At 52.3% G+C, this 18532-nt stretch overlaps 1 protein-coding gene and 1 long non-coding RNA gene across 3 annotated transcripts; one reads left to right on the top strand and one right to left on the bottom strand.

The window, feature by feature from the left end:
- Positions 1–1143: 1143 nt before the first annotated feature.
- On the bottom strand, positions 1144–18532 carry AKAP8 (A-kinase anchoring protein 8). Of its 2 annotated transcripts, none has more exons than XM_045862811.3 (14): positions 18158–18532; positions 15673–15711; positions 14202–14234; positions 13442–13718; positions 12517–13006; positions 11888–12017; positions 11659–11705; positions 10535–10568; positions 8523–8610; positions 6437–6578; positions 6060–6153; positions 5474–5604; positions 4245–4340; positions 1144–1882 (listed from the first exon to the last, which is right to left on the bottom strand). In XM_045862811.3, exons 1-14 carry the CDS (start codon positions 18174–18176, stop codon positions 1421–1423), a joined length of 2082 nt encoding a protein of 693 aa, XP_045718767.1. In that variant the 5' UTR covers positions 18177–18532; the 3' UTR covers positions 1144–1420. The 2 variants fall into 2 exon arrangements, with proteins under 2 accessions (XP_045718767.1, XP_045718766.1); XM_045862810.2 differs by lacking the exon at positions 18158–18532 and adding an exon at positions 17550–18104.
- LOC135365694 (uncharacterized) lies at positions 1857–7050 on the top strand. The gene is made up of 2 exons (XR_010413903.1): positions 1857–1996; positions 6515–7050. It is a non-coding gene; the product is annotated as an uncharacterized LOC135365694 (long non-coding RNA).

Genomic DNA, 18532 nt, shown 5'->3' with positions numbered 1-18532 from the left:
TAGGCCTTGGATTACATTTACAAGAGAGACAAACCAGAGCAGTTTCATAGTTCTGTTATCCTTTTTGAGACTACGGATGTTCAATGCCACCAGCCTTTTTGCCTCAAGAGAAGAAACTTCAGAGGGCACGCACAACCGGTGACTAAGGCCCATCTATGTAACAGCAGTGACGACGGGCGCAAACAATTCAGAGACACCATTTTTTTGCTTACTGAGCAATTTATTGGTTTCTAATTCTTATATGGACTTTTCATAAATATTCATCTCACATCTCTAATAAAGGTCCTTGAGAGCAGGGCCCATCTCTTACTTTTATCATGAATTAGCACCTGGTACACAGGAGATGCTCGAGTCTTTTACCATCTAGTAAATTCCCTCTGGCCAATGCTTCCCCCAGTGAGACGGTTCAAGGGTTTGCAGGGAAAACAGACCCAGCAGTATCATTTCAAGAGCGAAGTCATCTTCCACTTCTTTGGATTATATGAGAGTGTAACTGTTGTTGCTTGCTACCCTTTAACACATGCTACCTTTCCTTGCCCACAGATTCAGAAACCTCCAAAGGAATAGTATCCATCTGAAATGTGTTTATTTCACTATATTCATTTCTTACAGATAGCATCTATCTATAGCAATTTATGTATCTTCCATTCGTGGGAGTGACACCAAGTTGTTTTTGTGTTGTTTTTTTTAATATATTTAAGGAGTAGTAACTCAATTTAAAGGGAAAACAAAAACAAAAACCCCTCAAGTAACAGAGGTGGAACACAAATGAGGTTAAAAAAAAAAAAAAGACCAACACAAAAAACCTCCAAACAAACTATAAAGGTGATTCGCCGAAGACTGAAGATTGGGAAAATAATGCCCAAGGCAAAGCGTCCTCTTTCTTGAGGGGCAGTGGGAGGGCGTCCAGGGGTGCAGGCCTATCAGATTCACGAGTCTCGTGAGGCCCACACACCATACGCGGTATGCTACCAAAGCAGGTCAAAAACCGAAGCCAAGCCCATTCTTAAAACTTAAAAAGAAAAAAAAAATCCTGTATAAAGCAAGATATATCCCAATATTGAGCTGTTCTCAGAAAAAAAAATAAAAATAAAAAGGGCGTTCAGCCACTTGCTGTATTTAACAAGTGAAGTATCATCAAAATCTAATTAGCCAACTTTTATTATTTCATCTGCAGCGCAGAGACTTCACAGCCACTTGGGGGAATGTACAACTTCTGCAGCCTGCGAACCAAGGCCGAAAAAGCCATACAACTCTAGAAGACAAGCCCACGAGGTACACTTTGTTGAAGCAAGTGGCCGGGTCTCCTCACCGAAGTTTCCAGCATGTTCCAGTAACACACACCCTAGTTCTGCTTACAAACAAAAGGAGAAAAAGAGCAATGCGTTATGAAACCCATCCCTTGCAACAGGGACGAGGGTCATTCTGTGGGAAGGACAGCTTTGGGTTCTGCATCAGTCTGTTCTGCTTTGGCTTCAGTGACGGCCGGGGCCGGGGCCGCGACCCCCACAGTGCCTTCTGCCTCTGCTGCGGCCGCTTGCACTTCCCGTCTGGCCTCTGCGGCTTCCCCTCCAGCCTCCGCTTCAGTGCTGCCCTTCTCGGAGGCCCCGCCACCCGGCGTCTCCACTTCCAGCGGCTGTTCAGAGTGGGGACCGCGAGGGGCCTGGGCCGCGTCCACAGGGCCTTCCCCTTCGGCCAGCGTGTCACTGCCTTCCGGAGCCAGCGCTCCTTCCCCATCTACCGCTCTCACTGCTGCCGTAATGACCTCGGCCAACACCTCCGCGGCCACCTCCTCGGGTGTCTCCTCCTTCTCCTCGCCTCCTAAATTGTCATCCCCTTCGATTTCTGGATCGACAGCCTCACTGGTGAAAGGGTCTTCACCCTGGCCAAGAAGAGCAACATGTCAGTGCAAAGGGGAGACTGCAGGGGGCCCAGGTTGCCGGGAATCCGTGTTTTTAGGCTGAAGAGCCAATGAGAGAAACACGTCCCACTACAGGTGAGTGTTCCCATGGGCGCTCAGCGCCTTCAAATTCAGAAAAGGTTCTCAGAAAAGCCTCACCGCAACCGTTTTCGCACCTTTTGCCTTTTAGCTTTTATTTTCTTACTTAGTTAGCTAGGACCTAGAGCAGAATGAGAAAGCAGAATCAGGGGCTATTCTTTTTTTTTTTTTTTAAAGATTTTATTTATTTATTTGACAGAGAGAGACACAGTGAGAGCAGGATCACAAGCAGGGGGAGAGGGAGAGGGAGAGGGAGAAGCAGGCTTCCCGCGGAGCAGGGAGCCCGATGCGGGGCTCGATAGCAGGACCCTGGGATCATGACCTGAGCCGAAGGCAGACGCCCAACAACTGAGCCACCCAGGCGCCCCTCTTGTTTTTAATACTAGTAATTTTGATATTCGCAATGGGTATTTTTTTTTTTTAAAGATTTTATTTATTTGAGAGAGCAAGAATGAGAGACAGAGAGCACGAGAGGGAAGAGATCAGAGGGAGAAGCAGACCCCCTGCCGAGCAGGGAGCCCGATGCGGGACTCGATCCCGGGACTCCAGGATCATGACCTGAGCCGAAGGCAGTCGCTTAACCAACTGAGCCACCCAGGCGCCCTGCAATGGGTTTTTGAAAGATGTACTTCTCCCCCCTCATTCAAAGACTTTTATTTTTGAATGAAGTATTTACAAATAAAATTTATTATTTATTTTAAAGATTTTTAGTTATTTATTTGAGAAAGAGAGAGAGGGATGCCTGGGTGGCTTAGTCGATTAAGAGTCTGCCTTAGGCTCAGGTCATGACCCCTGCTCAGTGCGGAGCTGGTTCTCCCTCTGCTGCAGCTCCCCCTGCTTGTGCTCTCTCGCTCTTTCTGACAAATAAATAATATAATCTTAAAAAAGAGAGAGAACAAGAGAGCGAGCATGGAGGGGAGAGGCAGAGGGAGAAGCAGACTCCCTGCCAAACAAGGAGCCCGATGTGGGACTCAATCTCAGGACCCTGGGATCATGACCTGAGCCAAAGGCAGACGCTTAAGGGACTGAGCCACCCAGCCGCCCTGATTTACAAATATTTAATACAACTGCCCCCGTTTTGCACTTTTTATTCAAGCATATAATAATGAAGAAAAGTTCAAAAAGACCTAGGATTTCTTAACCCAATTGAAACAAAAAAGCCTCGTAACAGGAAGTTAAGACTATTTTAAATTTTAGTTTCATTTAAGCATAGCCCTGGTTATAAGGGTGCCCCATTTTGAAGATAAGGAAAGGAGACTCAGCAAGTTGCCCAAGGCCACACAACTGTTGAACACCAGTCAGGAGGAATCCAAGTCTGACTCTCAGAAGCCAAACTTAGGCTAAAAACGGTCTCTAGTTTAGAAAACGTAAACATTATCATCGGCAGATTAAGAAATAGGTTTTAAAATACAGTATTTAGGGGGCACTTGGCTGGCTCAGTCAGGGGAGTGCACAACTCTTGATCTCAGGGTCATGAGTTCGAGCCCCACATTAGGTGTAGAGATTACTTAAGAAAAAAAAATATCTTTAAAATAAAAAAAATGAAAACAAAACACTGACCAGTCACGGTTCTTAAATTGGTTATTCAGAGTCTATGCCTTTAACTGGCTGGCAGGAAGTGTCAAGTACTGAAGGGTTTAGTAACTGAGAGGTGGGCAAACGGGTCCTCGTAGTAGGGCCCTGACGGCGCTTAACTACACACTCCCCACATGGAAGTCTGGGGCTGAGCGTTTAGCACGTAGGGCTTCCCCAGAAGGACCCAGGGGCTCTCCCAGCTGGACTTCTCTCCAGGGTGCCCTCTTTGGGATTCTCTATTACTCTGCTCCCATCACTAAGGCTCAGTAGCTGCCGTACCGCTGGCTCTTCCTCCCCCCTCATGTTCTTGGCTCATGGCTACTGGTCTCTGCCAGCAAAACCTCTTTTTGGCTTCTTTCCTGGACAACCATTATCTAACCTGGATCTCCCTGTAAGCACCTCAGCATCACTTGCTCAGTATTTTGTGGGTATTCGAGGTTTCTCATGGTGAGCTTGCACCAGCAAACAGACCAATCAAGCAGGACCACGTCCCAGAGCCAGGGCGAGCAGGGAGGTGCAGAAAACCCACCCTGATACATTCCTGCACCCCGTCCATTCTTCTTAAGACTCAGAAATGCTAAACACTGCACTCTGCATGCAACTCCACACTCGCAGAGTTCATCCTGCATTCCAGAACCTTTTCCCGTCTGCTGCACTCCTAAGCACAAACCTTGAGGTATTTTTCCAGCATCTTCACTATGTGTCTGTTGTTCAAAACACTCTTAGCCACATGGAGACTGGTCTTCTTGAACTGTTCAGCAGCCAACTGCAAAGGGAACCAAAGGGACTTTTACACATGGGATGCACAGAGGAGCAAGAACACCAACTAGCCAGGCTCCACTGAGTTGCCCTGGGATCAGCCCAAGACAGAACAAGGACTACCATCTCTCTCCACTGTGGCAAATCCCAAGATGCCAGACTCTAATAAGGAGAGAAAGAAGGCCCTGGAGGGATACCGGAACTGAGACCGTGAGGCAGTGCAGGAAAGTCTGATAAAAGATAAAAAGCACAGGCATGCCACGGACATTCGGGTCCCGCGTGCATGAACAAGGATGGAACAAGAACACTTACAGACGACGGGTGCTATGTGGGCTGGGTATGGCAGAAGGGCAAGTTTTTTCTTTTCAGTTTTCGGAGTTATAGTGACCTTACAAGTAAATTCAGCTGCAGAAGTAGGAATGCTGCAACCATTTGGCTCTTTTAGAGCTTGACCCATTCAAACGGTAATCCCTTGTCGGTATAGTGCTCTTCAGATGATCTTTCATAAGCTAGCAAGTGCGCGGGCAGGACTAAGGATAGGTGCTGAATCAGGGCTCAGCAAGCTAGAGCCTATGGGCCAAATGCGGCCACGCGCATGCTTTCTATCTGGATTCTGCTGCCTCTGCCCACCAGCAGCGGACCTGAGGTGGTAGAGACCCCGTGGCCTGCAAAGCCAAAAATGTTTGTGATTTGACCCTTTATAAAAGAAAAAAAAATCTGCGCATACCCTGAGCTAGCTACACACCTAGCCTCGGGTCCCATCAGCTAATTAGGACCAAATCAGTTAACTCTGGGTCCCCTAGGCCACTGTGTTCTGAATGGCCCTCAGCCTCCGCTCCCAGAAAATCCAGTTTGTCAGCAACTGGGAAACTTACCTGTGTGGTTTACCAAGGAACATTCTCAACCAGGAGAATTTCAGCTACTCTATTTAAGTCAACCCTAAGCAACACATTTTTTCACATTTTAGTAGAAACTGGGATCCCTTTTACAACCCATTGATGAAATCACAGACTTGGTGGACTCTGTTCTGTCAAGAGCTTCTAAAGATGCTAGCATTCCCCACAAGACACAGAAGGCTCTAGGCCCCACTGCTGGCCGCCTGCAGGTGCTCGCCCGGCCCGGCCCAAGGAGGGGACTCACCCTGCGGTTATGATTGTGGTCCACCGAGTGCAGGTGCCGCTGGAGGAGCTGATGCTGTGCGGGGATCAGCATGTCACAAGCCAGGCAGTGAGCGGCCTCTATCTTCTTGAAAAAGTGCTCCTGGCCAATCCCTGTAGACACAACCCAAGTCTGGTGCGATCTGGGGCAGCAGGCAAGGGATGCTCTCCTCCTGCCCCCCAAAAGGGCCCCAATTTTCTGCCGGTAGTCCCGCAGGACCAGGTGAAGACCGAATCTGTGGGGGACATCACCTGCCCTCCAGCAGGAGCGTGCAGACAGAAGCACCTCTACACCTGGGCATCTGACTCTTCAACTTTTTTCATCCTTCTGGTCATTTTTATTCACACAAGGGAGGAAAAAACACCAGAAGGCTTCATGTCAGTCCAATATGCTGCCAGCAGAGCTGTGACATTCATTAGGCCACGCTCACGGGCTTCTTTCCATGGCCAGGCAGCCTGCCTGAGGATCTTCCTGTCCCATTCTCAGCAGCCCTGCGCTGGGCTGGCTTTGCACCCAGCCGCACGCCTTGGCAGCATGTGGAATAGTGTGCCCCAAGATCACAACTCACCTTTGAAAGGATCTGGCTTGGGTTTCGTGCTTTCCTTCTCCATCAACTCCTGACGCCGCTTCTCAATTTTCTTGTTCCTGTTTACGATGTACTCCTAGAGGAGATGGCACCGAATGAAACGAGGACAGCGTGGTGCGTGGGCCTACCTTTCAGCTGCCCCAAGGAAGGGAAAACGGCTCTCAGAGCAGCTCTGTGGGCGGAACTCATGGGGACTGCAATGGCCGGAGCGCTAGGCTCTCCCTCTGACCTGGGACTTGTTCGCTGTTATTCTGCAAAGTCCAGGCCTCTTATTTCCCTTCCCTTTCCCTTCTCTGTGAGGGATCCAATTCCTGCACGACCATCAGGAAACACTGTGATTGAGGACGAGGGTGCTTTACCTGGAGGAACTCCACCGTCTTGTCAGGGAGTTTGGTACTGATAAACCTCAGCGTCTCTTTGTGAAATTTGCTTTGTAGATGCTTCTGGATTTCTTCATCTTCAAAGCTACGAAACTTGCACACAGAACAGGCGAACTGAATCCTGGAAAAGGAAGACGGAAAGAATGACGACATAGGAATAACCAGCTCATCTCTGGTTGGAACAGAAATGGAAACAGGAAGCAATTTCTGTACCAAGACTTCTGACTTTGAGTGGGGCATCAGAGTAGCAGATGCCCCAGGTCCCTCCATCCTGAGAATGGGGATGCAATCTTGAAAGTGTTTTAGGAAAACGATTCATGCACCACACCAGCCTTTTTGGCCTAAAGGCCCACAAGAGAACACCCTAAGGTGGAGACTTTCCAAACTGTGGACTCCCTAAAGGCCCCCAGACCACTGCTCTGGGGGGCGTAGTACCTAACTCTGTAACTTCTTTCTGTAGCCACCAAGATAACACACGGGAGCCTCATTTTAATGTGAGGGAGAATTTCCTGAAGACTTTCCACCATCTAAAACTCACAAAACTCAAGATCAATTTTCTCACGGGACTCAACATTAAGACCCGTCATATCAAATTCTATGGCTAAAAACTGACCTCTTTGTTGCGTACTTTCAAAACCTCATAAATGCAATCATGCTGTAAGGCAAGGGGAGAGCAGCCCGCAGAGCCTTATGCCTCCAGAGTGGGGCGCTGCTTCCCTTGGCTCTGCCCAGGAGGCTTTGGTGTATCTGGGCTAACGACATGGGTCCCTTGACACTCAGGATTCCTCATCTACCAACTCAGACTTCTGCCAGCTCTCAATGCCTGGCTTCTGACCTCTGGACAAGGCACCACAAAACACCTGCTTTACATATACCCTCGACAAAGGAGTGAAAAGAAAAGCTCTGGGGCCCTATATGTATGAATGGGTATTAGGAAGCTACCAAAGAAATGCGGGGTTCGTGCTTCCTGCTGCATCTTTACCTCCCCTGTGACAGTCTCTCCAAGTCTCTCTGAGGGCCCTCTGTCCCTAGGGTGGAGTCTAAAGACTCCTCCTGGAAAAAAGTCATCTCAGTTCTCCTGGGGCATGAAAATAATCTGATCTAGCCATCATGTATTCATCTGTTTGAAAACAAGCATTTTGATGAATTTCTGTTTAGCACTTGGAAGCTCCTACCTTCTAATTCCTGGCTTTCTTGCTCTACTGTTGGCTTTTTTGCTAACATTTCTTTTTTCTTTTTTTTAAAGATTTTTACTTATTTGACAGAGAGTGAGTGAGAAGAAGCAGTAGAAGGAGAGGGAGGAGGCTCTGCGCCGAGCAGGGAGCCTGATGCGGGGCTCAGATCCCAGGACCCTGGGATCATGACCTGAGCCTAAGGCAGACGCCCAACCATCTGAGCCACCCAGGCACCTCAGTTTCTTTTGCATTTCTTTGCGCAGAAAAAGCACCACCCCATTTGAGCCTTAAGGGCAAGGATTCCCCCTTAAGTCAGGAGAGCCTGTGTGTGGAGAAAAACCACATGTGGTCAAGGCCTGAGCAACCAAGGGCTCCTGTGGCCACCAGTGGTTTACATTTCTAGTCAGCAGTCACCTGATCACTGGAAAGACAAAAGAGGCACATGGTGTGGTCACACCAACATCCTTTGCGCTTTTGCAATTCTTTTTCTATCTAGAGACAAAATCTGTAAGGTAACATCCATGCGTATATAATAGCCATGTTGAACTCTAGAGGTGGTCTGGGTTTGGGTAAGGCACCCAAAGCACCTTCTTAGCAGCTTTGCTGAATGAAGTTCACTTATCTGGGGTGACAGATCCAAGCCAGGGACAAGGAAACTCCCCACAGGGGAGGAGAGCAAGAGAGCCCCCTGCTGGACACATGTGGGCCACGGAGACCCCCTGGCAAGAACAGATGCCATCTGTGTTTCCCAGGTTTTGTCTCCTCACGACCTGACTCGATTTCCTGACAGACTCCAGAGGCAGATCAAACCGGGCTGCTCCTGCATTGTGGAGTGAAAACGGATAAGCTCTGGAGAACCCTGACACTTCCCACCTTGCCTGCCTCCTCACCTGTCAGCTGCTCGGTCTCGCATCCGGTCTCTCCTCCTTTGCTTTTCTCTTCTCTTCTTTACTTCATCATCCTCATCGTCCTTCTCCCCTGCAACAGAGAAGTTCCTTCGAGATGCCCTGAAGAGCCCGCAGAGGAGCTGAGCACCAGGGCCTTGATGGGGGGGGCCATAGCTCGGCCACCACACCCCGTACCTGCCGCTGCCTCTGCACGGCAGGGTCAGGACACCCTGAGGCACCAACAGTCTGTCAAAGGCTCCCAACAGGGATGGGCCTTTGATGAGAACCCGTGGGAGTTCCCAGGGAGTCACCTTACTTCCCCCCCATGGCCTGCTAAGGCTGGGATAGGCCAGGGACCCAGCCCGCCCATCCCGCTCACACCATGCTCTCTGTCCTTTCCTATCCTGCTTTTCCAATCCAGTGCCCTATCATTGGGTCTTCTCCCAAAGTCACTTAAGGAGAGAGAAGCAGTTCTTCCCAGATAAAGAGGCAGCAGCTGGAAGGCCTCAGAAAATAAAGCAAGCCACTCTACCGCCCTCCGTCCCACCTCCAGGTGGACCATGACGACTGTCCCGTCAGCCTCCTCTGAACTAGGGCCTCAGCAGGTCTGACAGTCCTTGCTGGCCCAAACTCTATCTTCCACTCACAAAAACCGTCCATCTAGGGTCTTCCCAGGGCTACGAGGGAAGCAGTCCTAGAAACAAAAGTGGGAAGAGACCAACTGGTCCTCCGTCGCCCCCTGGGGCCAGCGCAGGAGCTCCTCCGAGAGCCGTGCAGCCCAGCGTCCCAGCGTGAGGCCAGACACTGAGGAAAGGTTGGATAAGCATCTGAACTGTAACCCCTACCCCTGATGCCAGTCACGAGACTGTCCCACGAAGATGGCGACCGGCGTGCGCTGCTCAGAAGCCTCTCAAAAGGGCGTGTGGGGTTTTTGGCAAGAGGTCACTGCCTGAAACTATTACTGCTGTTTAATAGCAAAGTCATCCCGGGTAGGCAGCAGGACCTGTGCGCAATAAACATGTCACCTTTGCTTTAGCATTTGCCCTGCTGCACGAGCTGCTAAATGCTCTGTGTGGTCCCAAGCTACAGGCATAACTGCTTCAGTATTGAGGTGGGAGGACCTCGGTGGGTGGCTGAACACACGGGAGAAGGAGCATCTAAGCCAGGGGCCCGCAGATTTACGGGGGCAGAGCCACAAAGGAGTCGGCCTGTGATTCCTGGGGAGACCAGCTATGGGACAGACCCATGGGAACAGGAAAAGAAACAAATGGTTTTTGGGTGAGCTCAAGGCCACGCTGTCTCATGCTACTTCTCCATGGCCCCTCGAAAAGGTTTAACTGCTCTGCTCTTGCTGCTTACTTTGGACTCTTAGGTCCCCTGGAAGGGCACTGGTGAGCCCTGCTGAGCAAGGATAGTCTCTGGAGGATCCCGGGCTTGGGTGTACCTGACAGGTCTCCCCTCCCCCCACCCCCAGCTCCCAACCGGGGCAGGTGTCTGAACTCCGTCCCACACGGCAGGGAGCACTGCCGCTGCCGGCATTCCCACCACAGAGGCTGAGGGCACAAGCCTGGGCTGGTAACCGAGGAAACTGCGAAAAGAAAGAAGCCCAGGAGAAGACAGTACAGGGACCTGCACTGGCCAGTAGGTAACAGAGAAGACGGGCTGAAGGGTGCCTTTTCTTTTCTTTCTTGCATTTCTGAGACTCTCCCTTCCCTATCACTGCAAGCTCTTGCAGACACTCAGAAATGAGGTGTTCTCCCCCCCCGCCCCCCCCCCCCCCCGAGCCTGCCATCAAGTGAGGCAAACAGACCTGTTTCCAGCAAGTGCCGGTCTAAGCATTGGAGTAAAGCCTCAAGGTGAGCACCATGGCCAAGGCCCACCCGGTGGCCATGGCCCCTCTTCTGCCCTGAGCTATCAGTCCCCTCCATCCAGGCCCCAGGCTTGCTCAGAAGGCCAGCCAGGCTGGGAGCTGAGCAGACACAGGAAAGCTCAAAGGGACACCAAACAATGCCTACCTCTCTGCCTCCCGGGGTCGAAGAACTCATCCTCCTGAAAAAGGGAACACACAAAGTCGGGACTATGAGGTGGAGTTTCCAGAACTCTCCACAAACGACCCAGCACCCTGCCACCACCTGGTCACAATGTGTCAGGACAAGTCCCAGGACAGTGGGAAAGGCTGAGTGTGTCCTGTCACTGCTCCTGGTTGCCTTCTGAGATTCTGTAATGACCGACGTGCTTTTTAATTAAAGTCACTGGCCCTTTCCCAGTTCTTTCTACAGCTAAAGAATTGCCCTTGGCAAATGTGCACCTGCACAGTTCTGCAGGTGGGAGTGCCAACAGCCCATCCATCAGCTCTATGTCAAGAAACCCCGACCGGTAGGATGCGAAAAGGGGCTTTACCACATTCCCCAGCCATCTGTACATATTTACCAAGGCTGTAACAAAACAGGTGTAGATTAAAAAATGCATCTAACTGAAAATCAGAACACAGCCCATTTCTTAGGCATTGCGCTCAAGATTAAATAAGTCACCAGCAGAGACACAGAAGACACCCAGACTCAAGATCTAAGCAAATCAAATAGGGAGCGAGTGAGACCCTCCCCCTCCCCCACCTGACTATCAGAAGCACTTGGTCGAAGCCTTCATACCCAGGTCTCCAGGCCCTACCCCAGACATGGATCAGAATGTGCAGGGGCGGCAAAGGCTCACCACCTAGTGCTCGTGCATGGTCATGGCTCAGAGCTGGCCTTTAACACCCGTCTCCCGTGGCTGGCCCTAAGGGCTGAGTGACGAGGAGCACCAGAGCACCAGCACAGAGCCGGCAGGACTGGAATCCTCAGTGCGTATTCGAAAGCCCCCGCCCACACAGCCCACTGCACTTGCCACGCGTGTGGCTATGCACGTCACTGAGGACTCAGGAATGGCTGGGGAGAGGGCTGGGGCTATTTTCAAGAAGAGGATTATCATGAGTGCAAAACTCTTAGAAAACTAGCTACAAGGCAGGCTACTAAATCCACTCGCAAAGCAGTTAAGTCTACCACAGAAGCTGCTCCTGCCTCTTTGGGAGAAAGAGGCTAAAGTAAAGAAGAAATCCCACACCAGAGAAACAAAGAAGGGTGACCAGTGAAGACAGACTTACACCCCTGAACTCTTCATCTCCAGACCGGAAGTCAGCAGCTCCATCATCTACCAGACACAAAGAAGAGGGAAAGTCAGCCCCTTGGGACTTGGCCCACTCTGTTTCACCCTCCCAGGCTCACTGTCCAGAGTGACCGCGCTTGTCCTGACTGCAGTGGGGGCCGAGGGAGCATGGGCAGGCAGAGCACCAAGCAGGAAACAGATTCATCTTACACCCACCCAGGGCCTACCGTTTTCAGAAAAATCTCCTTCGCTGTCAGCCCTGGCCAGTTTGGCATCCGGCTCATCGTAGATCTGCAACTGCTTCCGTTTCCTGCCCATGCCGTCTGGGCCACAGCGGTCAAACCCTCTCCGCCTGGGCTACGGACACAAGCACATCTGATGTACCGCTTACCCGGACCATTTAGACAGTCCAGAGAAACAAGAAGAGCGGAGAGGTTGCAAGATCAGAGAACAGAGGCAGAAAAGATCTTTTCAGAAAATAAAGGGAGATGACATAGTTGAACCCTGCCCGCTCCCCCAGTTTCATGCCGAGCAGAAGTCAGACACAAGAGGCCACATGTTATACGATTACATTCGTATGAAAGGTCTGGGAGAGGCAACTCTACAAAGACAGAAAGCAGATTAGCACTTGCCAAGGCTGGAGGCGAGGATGGGGAGTGACTGCTAATGGCAGAGGTTTGTGTCTTTTCCAGTTGGTGGAAATGTTGTAAAATTAAATGGTGGTGAAGGCTGCACAATTCTGTACATTTTTTCTAAAATTCGATTGTGCACTTAAAAATGAGCAAATCCTACAGGATACAAATTTGCCTCTACTCAGCTGTTTGAAAAGGCAGATTAGAACTTCCCGAAGGCTTACCCGATCCCTTATCCGGGTCTGTGACCGGCCACATCCATAGGGCACCGAGTTGTCATAACCGCCAGCCCCCTGCATGCTCATCACACCGAAGTCAGGGGCCATGGACTGGGAGAACAGGGAAGGAGGTGGCCGGCTGGGGGAGGGGCCTCCCAGGCCCCGCCCACCCACATAGTTCAGCTCAGTCCAGGGAGCAGACAGGGGCTCGGAGGAGGCTGCAGGTGGCATGTAAGGGTCGCTGCGCATGAAGGTGCTGGGAGTGCTCCGGTCCTGGAAGCGGCCCTGGCCCTGGCCCCGGCCCCGCATGAAGCCATCAAGGGAGCCCCGCTCACGGGCTGGGTCCCGGCAGTCGCTATACTGACTGCTAAAGCCACCATTTCGGTCAGGCCCCAGATCAAAGTCATAATCGTAGCTATAGCTGGGGCGATAGGAATGGTGCTCGGGGAGGCAAGACCTGGAGTCATAGGACTCGAACGACTGGAAGCGGAAGGAGCTGCAAAGGAAGCATAACCGTCACTACAATCCAGGTACAAGCCCAAGTGTCCTGCAAAGCTGGGTTCCCTATGTTCAGAACAGCACACCACCACATAGCCCCCCTCAATGCTTGAAGGCACAACAGACAAACCCCCTTGAATGCTGCTGAATGAGCTACATGGAGCCTTGGCTACAAGAACGAGAGGGTCTACAGGCACCTGATGCAGAAATGAGAAGTCTAGCGCTAGCACAGTTTAGCTAAGCCCCACCACCCCGGACACCAACTAGTCCCATTACAATGCCTCTGCCCCAGTAACTGCCCAACTCATCTACTCTACACTCAAGAGGGAGCTGGGGAAAAGCCCTCCCTGGAAGAGGGGCTGCCCACTGCCAACTGCACAAAGCCGGGGCGTTGGGGGGGGATCCCCAGGGAAGGGTTCAGGTCCATAATCACCTCTCCCGGTCCTGCATGCCCTCCCCACCGCCGCTGCTCCCGCCCCTGCCTCCTTCCTTGGACATCATGTCCAAACGCTGGTTGATCTTGGCAATGAGGGAGTCGGAATTGCTGGTGCACGGCTCTGGGCCATAAGAAGCCATGTGCACAGCAGGGCCCCCAGCTCCCAGGCCATCGCTGGCTTTGGTGGCCTCCCACGAGGCTGGGCCATAGCTGTAGGTCGCTCCTGTGGTGACGCTGGTGTTCTGGGCGCCATAATAATTGTAGTTTTCATAACCTGCCGTAGGGAGGAAGAGCCAAATCAGATCTCAGTAGCCACAAGGTCAGTCTATGGCAGCCACGTCTGGGGAGAAGCACCCACTACCCATACAGAAGGAAGAGTGTCAAGGAATCCAGTGTCGCTGGCATCACCCCACATCGTGCACATCACCTGCCAAAAGGCAGCAAGAGAAGGGCAGGTGCGCAGCCTCAGCAGTGAGCCGCGGGCTTTCCGTGCCAGATCCAAAGTCTTGTTCCCACCCAAAGCCAGAGGAGGCTGAGAGCCCACGAGTGGCAGTGGGGGCTGCCACTCCCAAGAACACAGCCACAACCCCCAGCCTCCAGCAAGTTCTCCTTGAGAATGCCTGGACCCCCCAGCCTTCAGGAGAGCTAGGGGCACAGCTAGAATGGGAGATGGGTATGGGAAGTCCCTGCATCCCAGCCCTTCTGGGTGGCTGACCGGAGGAACGTCCTGCCCACCCACAGACACCCAGAGGCCTACCTTGCCAGCTGGCCACACCGGTTCCATAGGCACCTTAGAGGGAACAAAAACACACAAGAGCTTTGTATACAGAGTGAAGGTACCTGAGATAGCCCCTGCCAATCGTCACCTCCACTATCTGCAGGGCCAGGACTGCGGGCAGCTGTGGCACTGCTGGGGGAGGCACCCCTGGTTGTCCATTAAGGCCAGGAATGGCTGGGCCCACTAGCTGTAAAACTCATTTCCTACGGTGTACTCAGCTAAGCATGACCAAGATTCTCTCAAAGACAAGCCTCATCTCCCCAGCAGGACAAGCAGAAAGGACGCTGCAGCGTCCCCAGGAAGTGTCCAGTGTGGGCCACCAGCCAAGAGGCCAGATCCCCTGGCAGAGCCCTTCAAAGTGCCAGTCCTCGCCAGTAGCCAGAACTCAGGCACCACTAACACAGACAATACATCAGTGGAAAATCATGTCCCCAACTCAACTGAACAAGGGGACATTATGTACCCTAGTGACATGGAAGGCCTCCTCCTGGCAAACTTGGTGATGGGTGAAAAAGTGACCCCACCACCCGCAGTGGTGCTAAGGGCAAGTTCCAGGCTCAGCAAACAAAGAGAGCCCTCATCCCATCCCCTGGAACAAACGCTGGCAAAAAGCAGAAAACCTCACCACCAGGGAGGACATTCTGGTCCTTCAAACATACAGAGCATCATGATCTAGATCCCAGAGCAGGAGCAGCAATCATGCCCCCATGCCAAATCTAGCCCATTGCCTGTTTTTGTACGGCCAACAAGCTAAAAATGGGTTTTACTTTTTTAAATGGTTGGGAGATTAAAAAAAAAAAAGAAGAATATTTCATGACATGAAATGCATTCTTTGCATCGTCCTTTATATACTTGTCAAAACTCACAAAACTGCGCAACCAATGACTATTAACTGTGAATCATAACTAACAACAGAGTATCAACACTGACTTGTTACTGACAATAAATGTATCCCACTAACGGAAGATATTAATAATAAGGGAAACTCCTGGGGTGAAAAGTAGAGGGGGGCATATGGAATCCTGTACTATCTGCTCAATCCCACAAGTCTAAAACTATTAAAAAATAAAGTCTATCAATCATAAAAATCTTCCATTAAACCCTCGGCTATTTACTTAGAATAACCCAAATTCCTCAAATAAAGACTATCACATATGAAAATTATACGGTATACAAATTTCAGTGCCCTAAGTAAATATCACCGGCACACAACCACATCTATTTCTTTATAAACATCTGTGACTTTTGCATTGCAGAGACTGTGTAGCTCCCACAGCCAAAAAAATTTTACTATGTAGCCCTTTACAGAAAAGGTCTCCGGATCTTCCGGCTAGTCCCAGTCCTCTTGTCAGCCTCTCCAGGTCACAGTTCACCATCCCTAGGTTTGTCATGGTAGTTCCTCAGATCACACCTCTGGGGGTGGAATCTGTGCCTCCCCATACGGTCTCACCTTGGGTGTTGGTGGGTCCAGCACTCCATGCCCCATAGCCTGTGAAGAGAAGAACTGTGAGTTAGGATCCTATTTGTCACACTAGACAACAGGTGCTTCTGAGATGTTCCGAGGAGTCAAAAGTGAGCCCCTTGAAGGAGAGTTCATGCCGGTCTCACAAGGCAGCAGAACGACAATGTCCCTCTAAAAGTCCTTCACAGTTGGTTGACTGCATTACCATACTCCATCTGCCTGAGGTCCAAGCAGAAAAGAGCTGGGGGGACTTGGCTTTGAGGGACCTTGACCTAAAGTGTCAACCCACAACTCAGGAGAACACAGGACAAACCTACAGCTGGCCCAGTAGTAGGACACAGTTGTGTCCGCACCCCTGGGCAGTTTGGCTCACCAAGCAGCCTTAAGTCCCCCATAACCGAAAAACAAAGTTCAGAATTTTTGAGACAACAGTGTCTTTGTAAGCCTCATTTCTTTGTGTTTTGGACCCTCCAAAGCTCCCCCGGGTCTTCAAGTCCCAGGGCTTCAGCCTTCTCTCGTGGTGGCTTCCCTTGCCCCTGCGGACTCCCATGACAGCATGTCTGGGCCCTCTTCATCTCTGTGTCCCTGGAACCTCAAAACAGAGCTGGGCACAGGCAGCTATCCACACCTGTCAACAATCCCCAACATTACAGAAATAGGAATACACCCTGTCTCTCTTACCAGAACCTAAGCCACTAGCTAAATGTCCAGGGTGTGCCAACACACAACAGGCACTGAGCACACGTTAGTGTCCCTGAATGCCATTTACAGATGAGAGAGCTAATGCTTAAAGGTTAGGGGACTTGATCCAAAGACATGCTGCTGCTGTTTGCCCTCTGCAGGCCAGTCTCCCCATGCCACACAGCCTACTACGTGTGTGAGGTAGAAAGACGGAGCAGTGATTCTATCAGCAAATGACCAACTACAGGGCACTAGTCTAAGTAGCATATGTTAATCACATAACCTCACAATGCCCCTTTAGATGGGTAATATTTACCCTGTTGTACCCAGAGGCTCAAATAGCTAGTTGCCACTTGCCCATGATCATGAAGCTGGAGAATGGAACTGGAACGTGAACTCAGATCTAGGTGCCTCCTACAGCCAAAGAACAACTATCAAGACTCAGTAAGTCCTGAGAAATAACCCTAGGTGGCAAAGCTACAGAAGGATTCAGGGAGGCCCAACCATCTAAACTAAGCCTGAAGGGTTTTGGCAAACAGGAAGGGAGGGGAATAAAACCTCTTCATGCTCAGGGTGTGCGTGGGGCAGGATTACTGTCTGAAAGATCTGGTGGGAAGTTGGCAAAGAATTGTGAGACCCGGTCAGACTGCAGAAAAGACCGGAAAAGGCAGGGTGCGGTACGCCAGGACCCTGGAGACACCCAAGCACACTGTGCACCTCAGGACCTCTCGCAATTCCTGCTGCTGGATCCTAATACGGCCACCTTTCAAGATCTGTGCTCTCTCCAGCTGTTACAGCCAAGATCAGACTGCTTGCTTCCCCAACCTCATATACTTGGATAAGGACTGCACCTGGTCAAGCCCTACCCCACGTATTCCAAAGTTCGACTGCTCCCTGCGGGCAAACCTGGCTTCCAGCACAGAGTGAAAGTCTCCTAGGAATCTCTGCTTCTGGATTCTGAGACCGGGTCGCTCGAGAAGATCCGTCCTGCCGCAGGGCCCCGAGGCCCAAGGGGCACATTCCCTTTTTCACAGCCCTCAGCCCCCTCCACGCCCCCTCCCCCCCCGCCCCGCGCACATCAGGTTTCGAACTTTGCGCAGAAAAATACCCAACACCTGACCCCCGAAGTCTTGTCCCTAGGCCATCACGAGTCATGCACAGGGCAGGAGCCCGCCGAGACTGACCCCTGCAGAGGCCGCGCTCAACACCGCTGCGCTGCATGGCGGGGCTGGAGATGAGAGGTCCGACCCCGCGCGGCCTGGACGGCTTCCGGGACCGGCGCGACGGACCACGTGCACCGCGCGCAGGCCCCCGCCCAGCCCCACAGCCCGGAGACAGGCAGCCGAACTCCCTCGGCCTCCAACCGCGGACCCCGGGCCCCACGAGCTCTCGCTGTGGCTCCGCCCCCGGGCGCCGCCATTTTGTGGTCTTCCGAAGGGGAAGGCGGGCCTCCGAGCGGCGGGGTCGACCGGCCCAGCCTCGCCGGGGCTGAGGGGCAGAAACGGCCAGGACAGCCGAAGGCGCCCCCCGAAGCCCGCCGCAGCGTCTGCCCGCCAAACCCCGCCCGCCTCCTCAAGCCTCGCCGGCCAATCCGCATGCAGCGCCCCGGGAGCGACGGCTCCGAGGTCCAATGAGCAGCGCGCGCGCGCGCCCAGGCCTCCTCTCCGCTGGGTCGGGTTGGAGTAACCGCGCTCTGGCGTAGGCCCGGGCCCGCGGCCCTCTACGCAGCAGGGGCTGCGTTGTCCAGGCAGCGCCCGTCCGCCCCACCCCGCATTGAACCACCCAAACGAACCTCCGTAGCCCTGCTCCATGTCTTCAGCTCGGCCCGCCAGCAGCCCCTTTTTCTAGGCTGCCACAGAACGCATGCGCTCAACACACCTTCCGCTGTCCGCTACTGGAAGACCAGGAGCATACGTCACTCTTTCTGCACACCACCATTGGCTGGCTTTCACTGCGCACCCGCCCCTGTCGCCCCAGCGGGCCTTCCGGTTGCTTGGGCTCGGCTTCCACAGCATCTTGGGAGTTTTGGTGCGGCCACGGAGTCTTACTGCGCGCAGGCGCTCCCGTCTTCCTTCCCGCCGCCAGTGCGCAGGCGCACTCCCACCCTTTTCTGGGTCCCGCGCGGAGGCGCATGCCGCTCCTTCCTACGCTTACCGTGCTGCATACC

This window comes from Mirounga angustirostris, unplaced genomic scaffold, assembly GCF_029215605.1.
Source record: "Mirounga angustirostris isolate CCGP_5_RB_7025 unplaced genomic scaffold, mMirAng1.0.hap1 SCAF_1, whole genome shotgun sequence".
Classification (NCBI taxonomy): domain Eukaryota; kingdom Metazoa; phylum Chordata; class Mammalia; order Carnivora; family Phocidae; genus Mirounga; species Mirounga angustirostris.
Note: the sequence above shows the minus strand (reverse complement) of the source record. Positions and strands in the feature narration are given on the sequence as shown.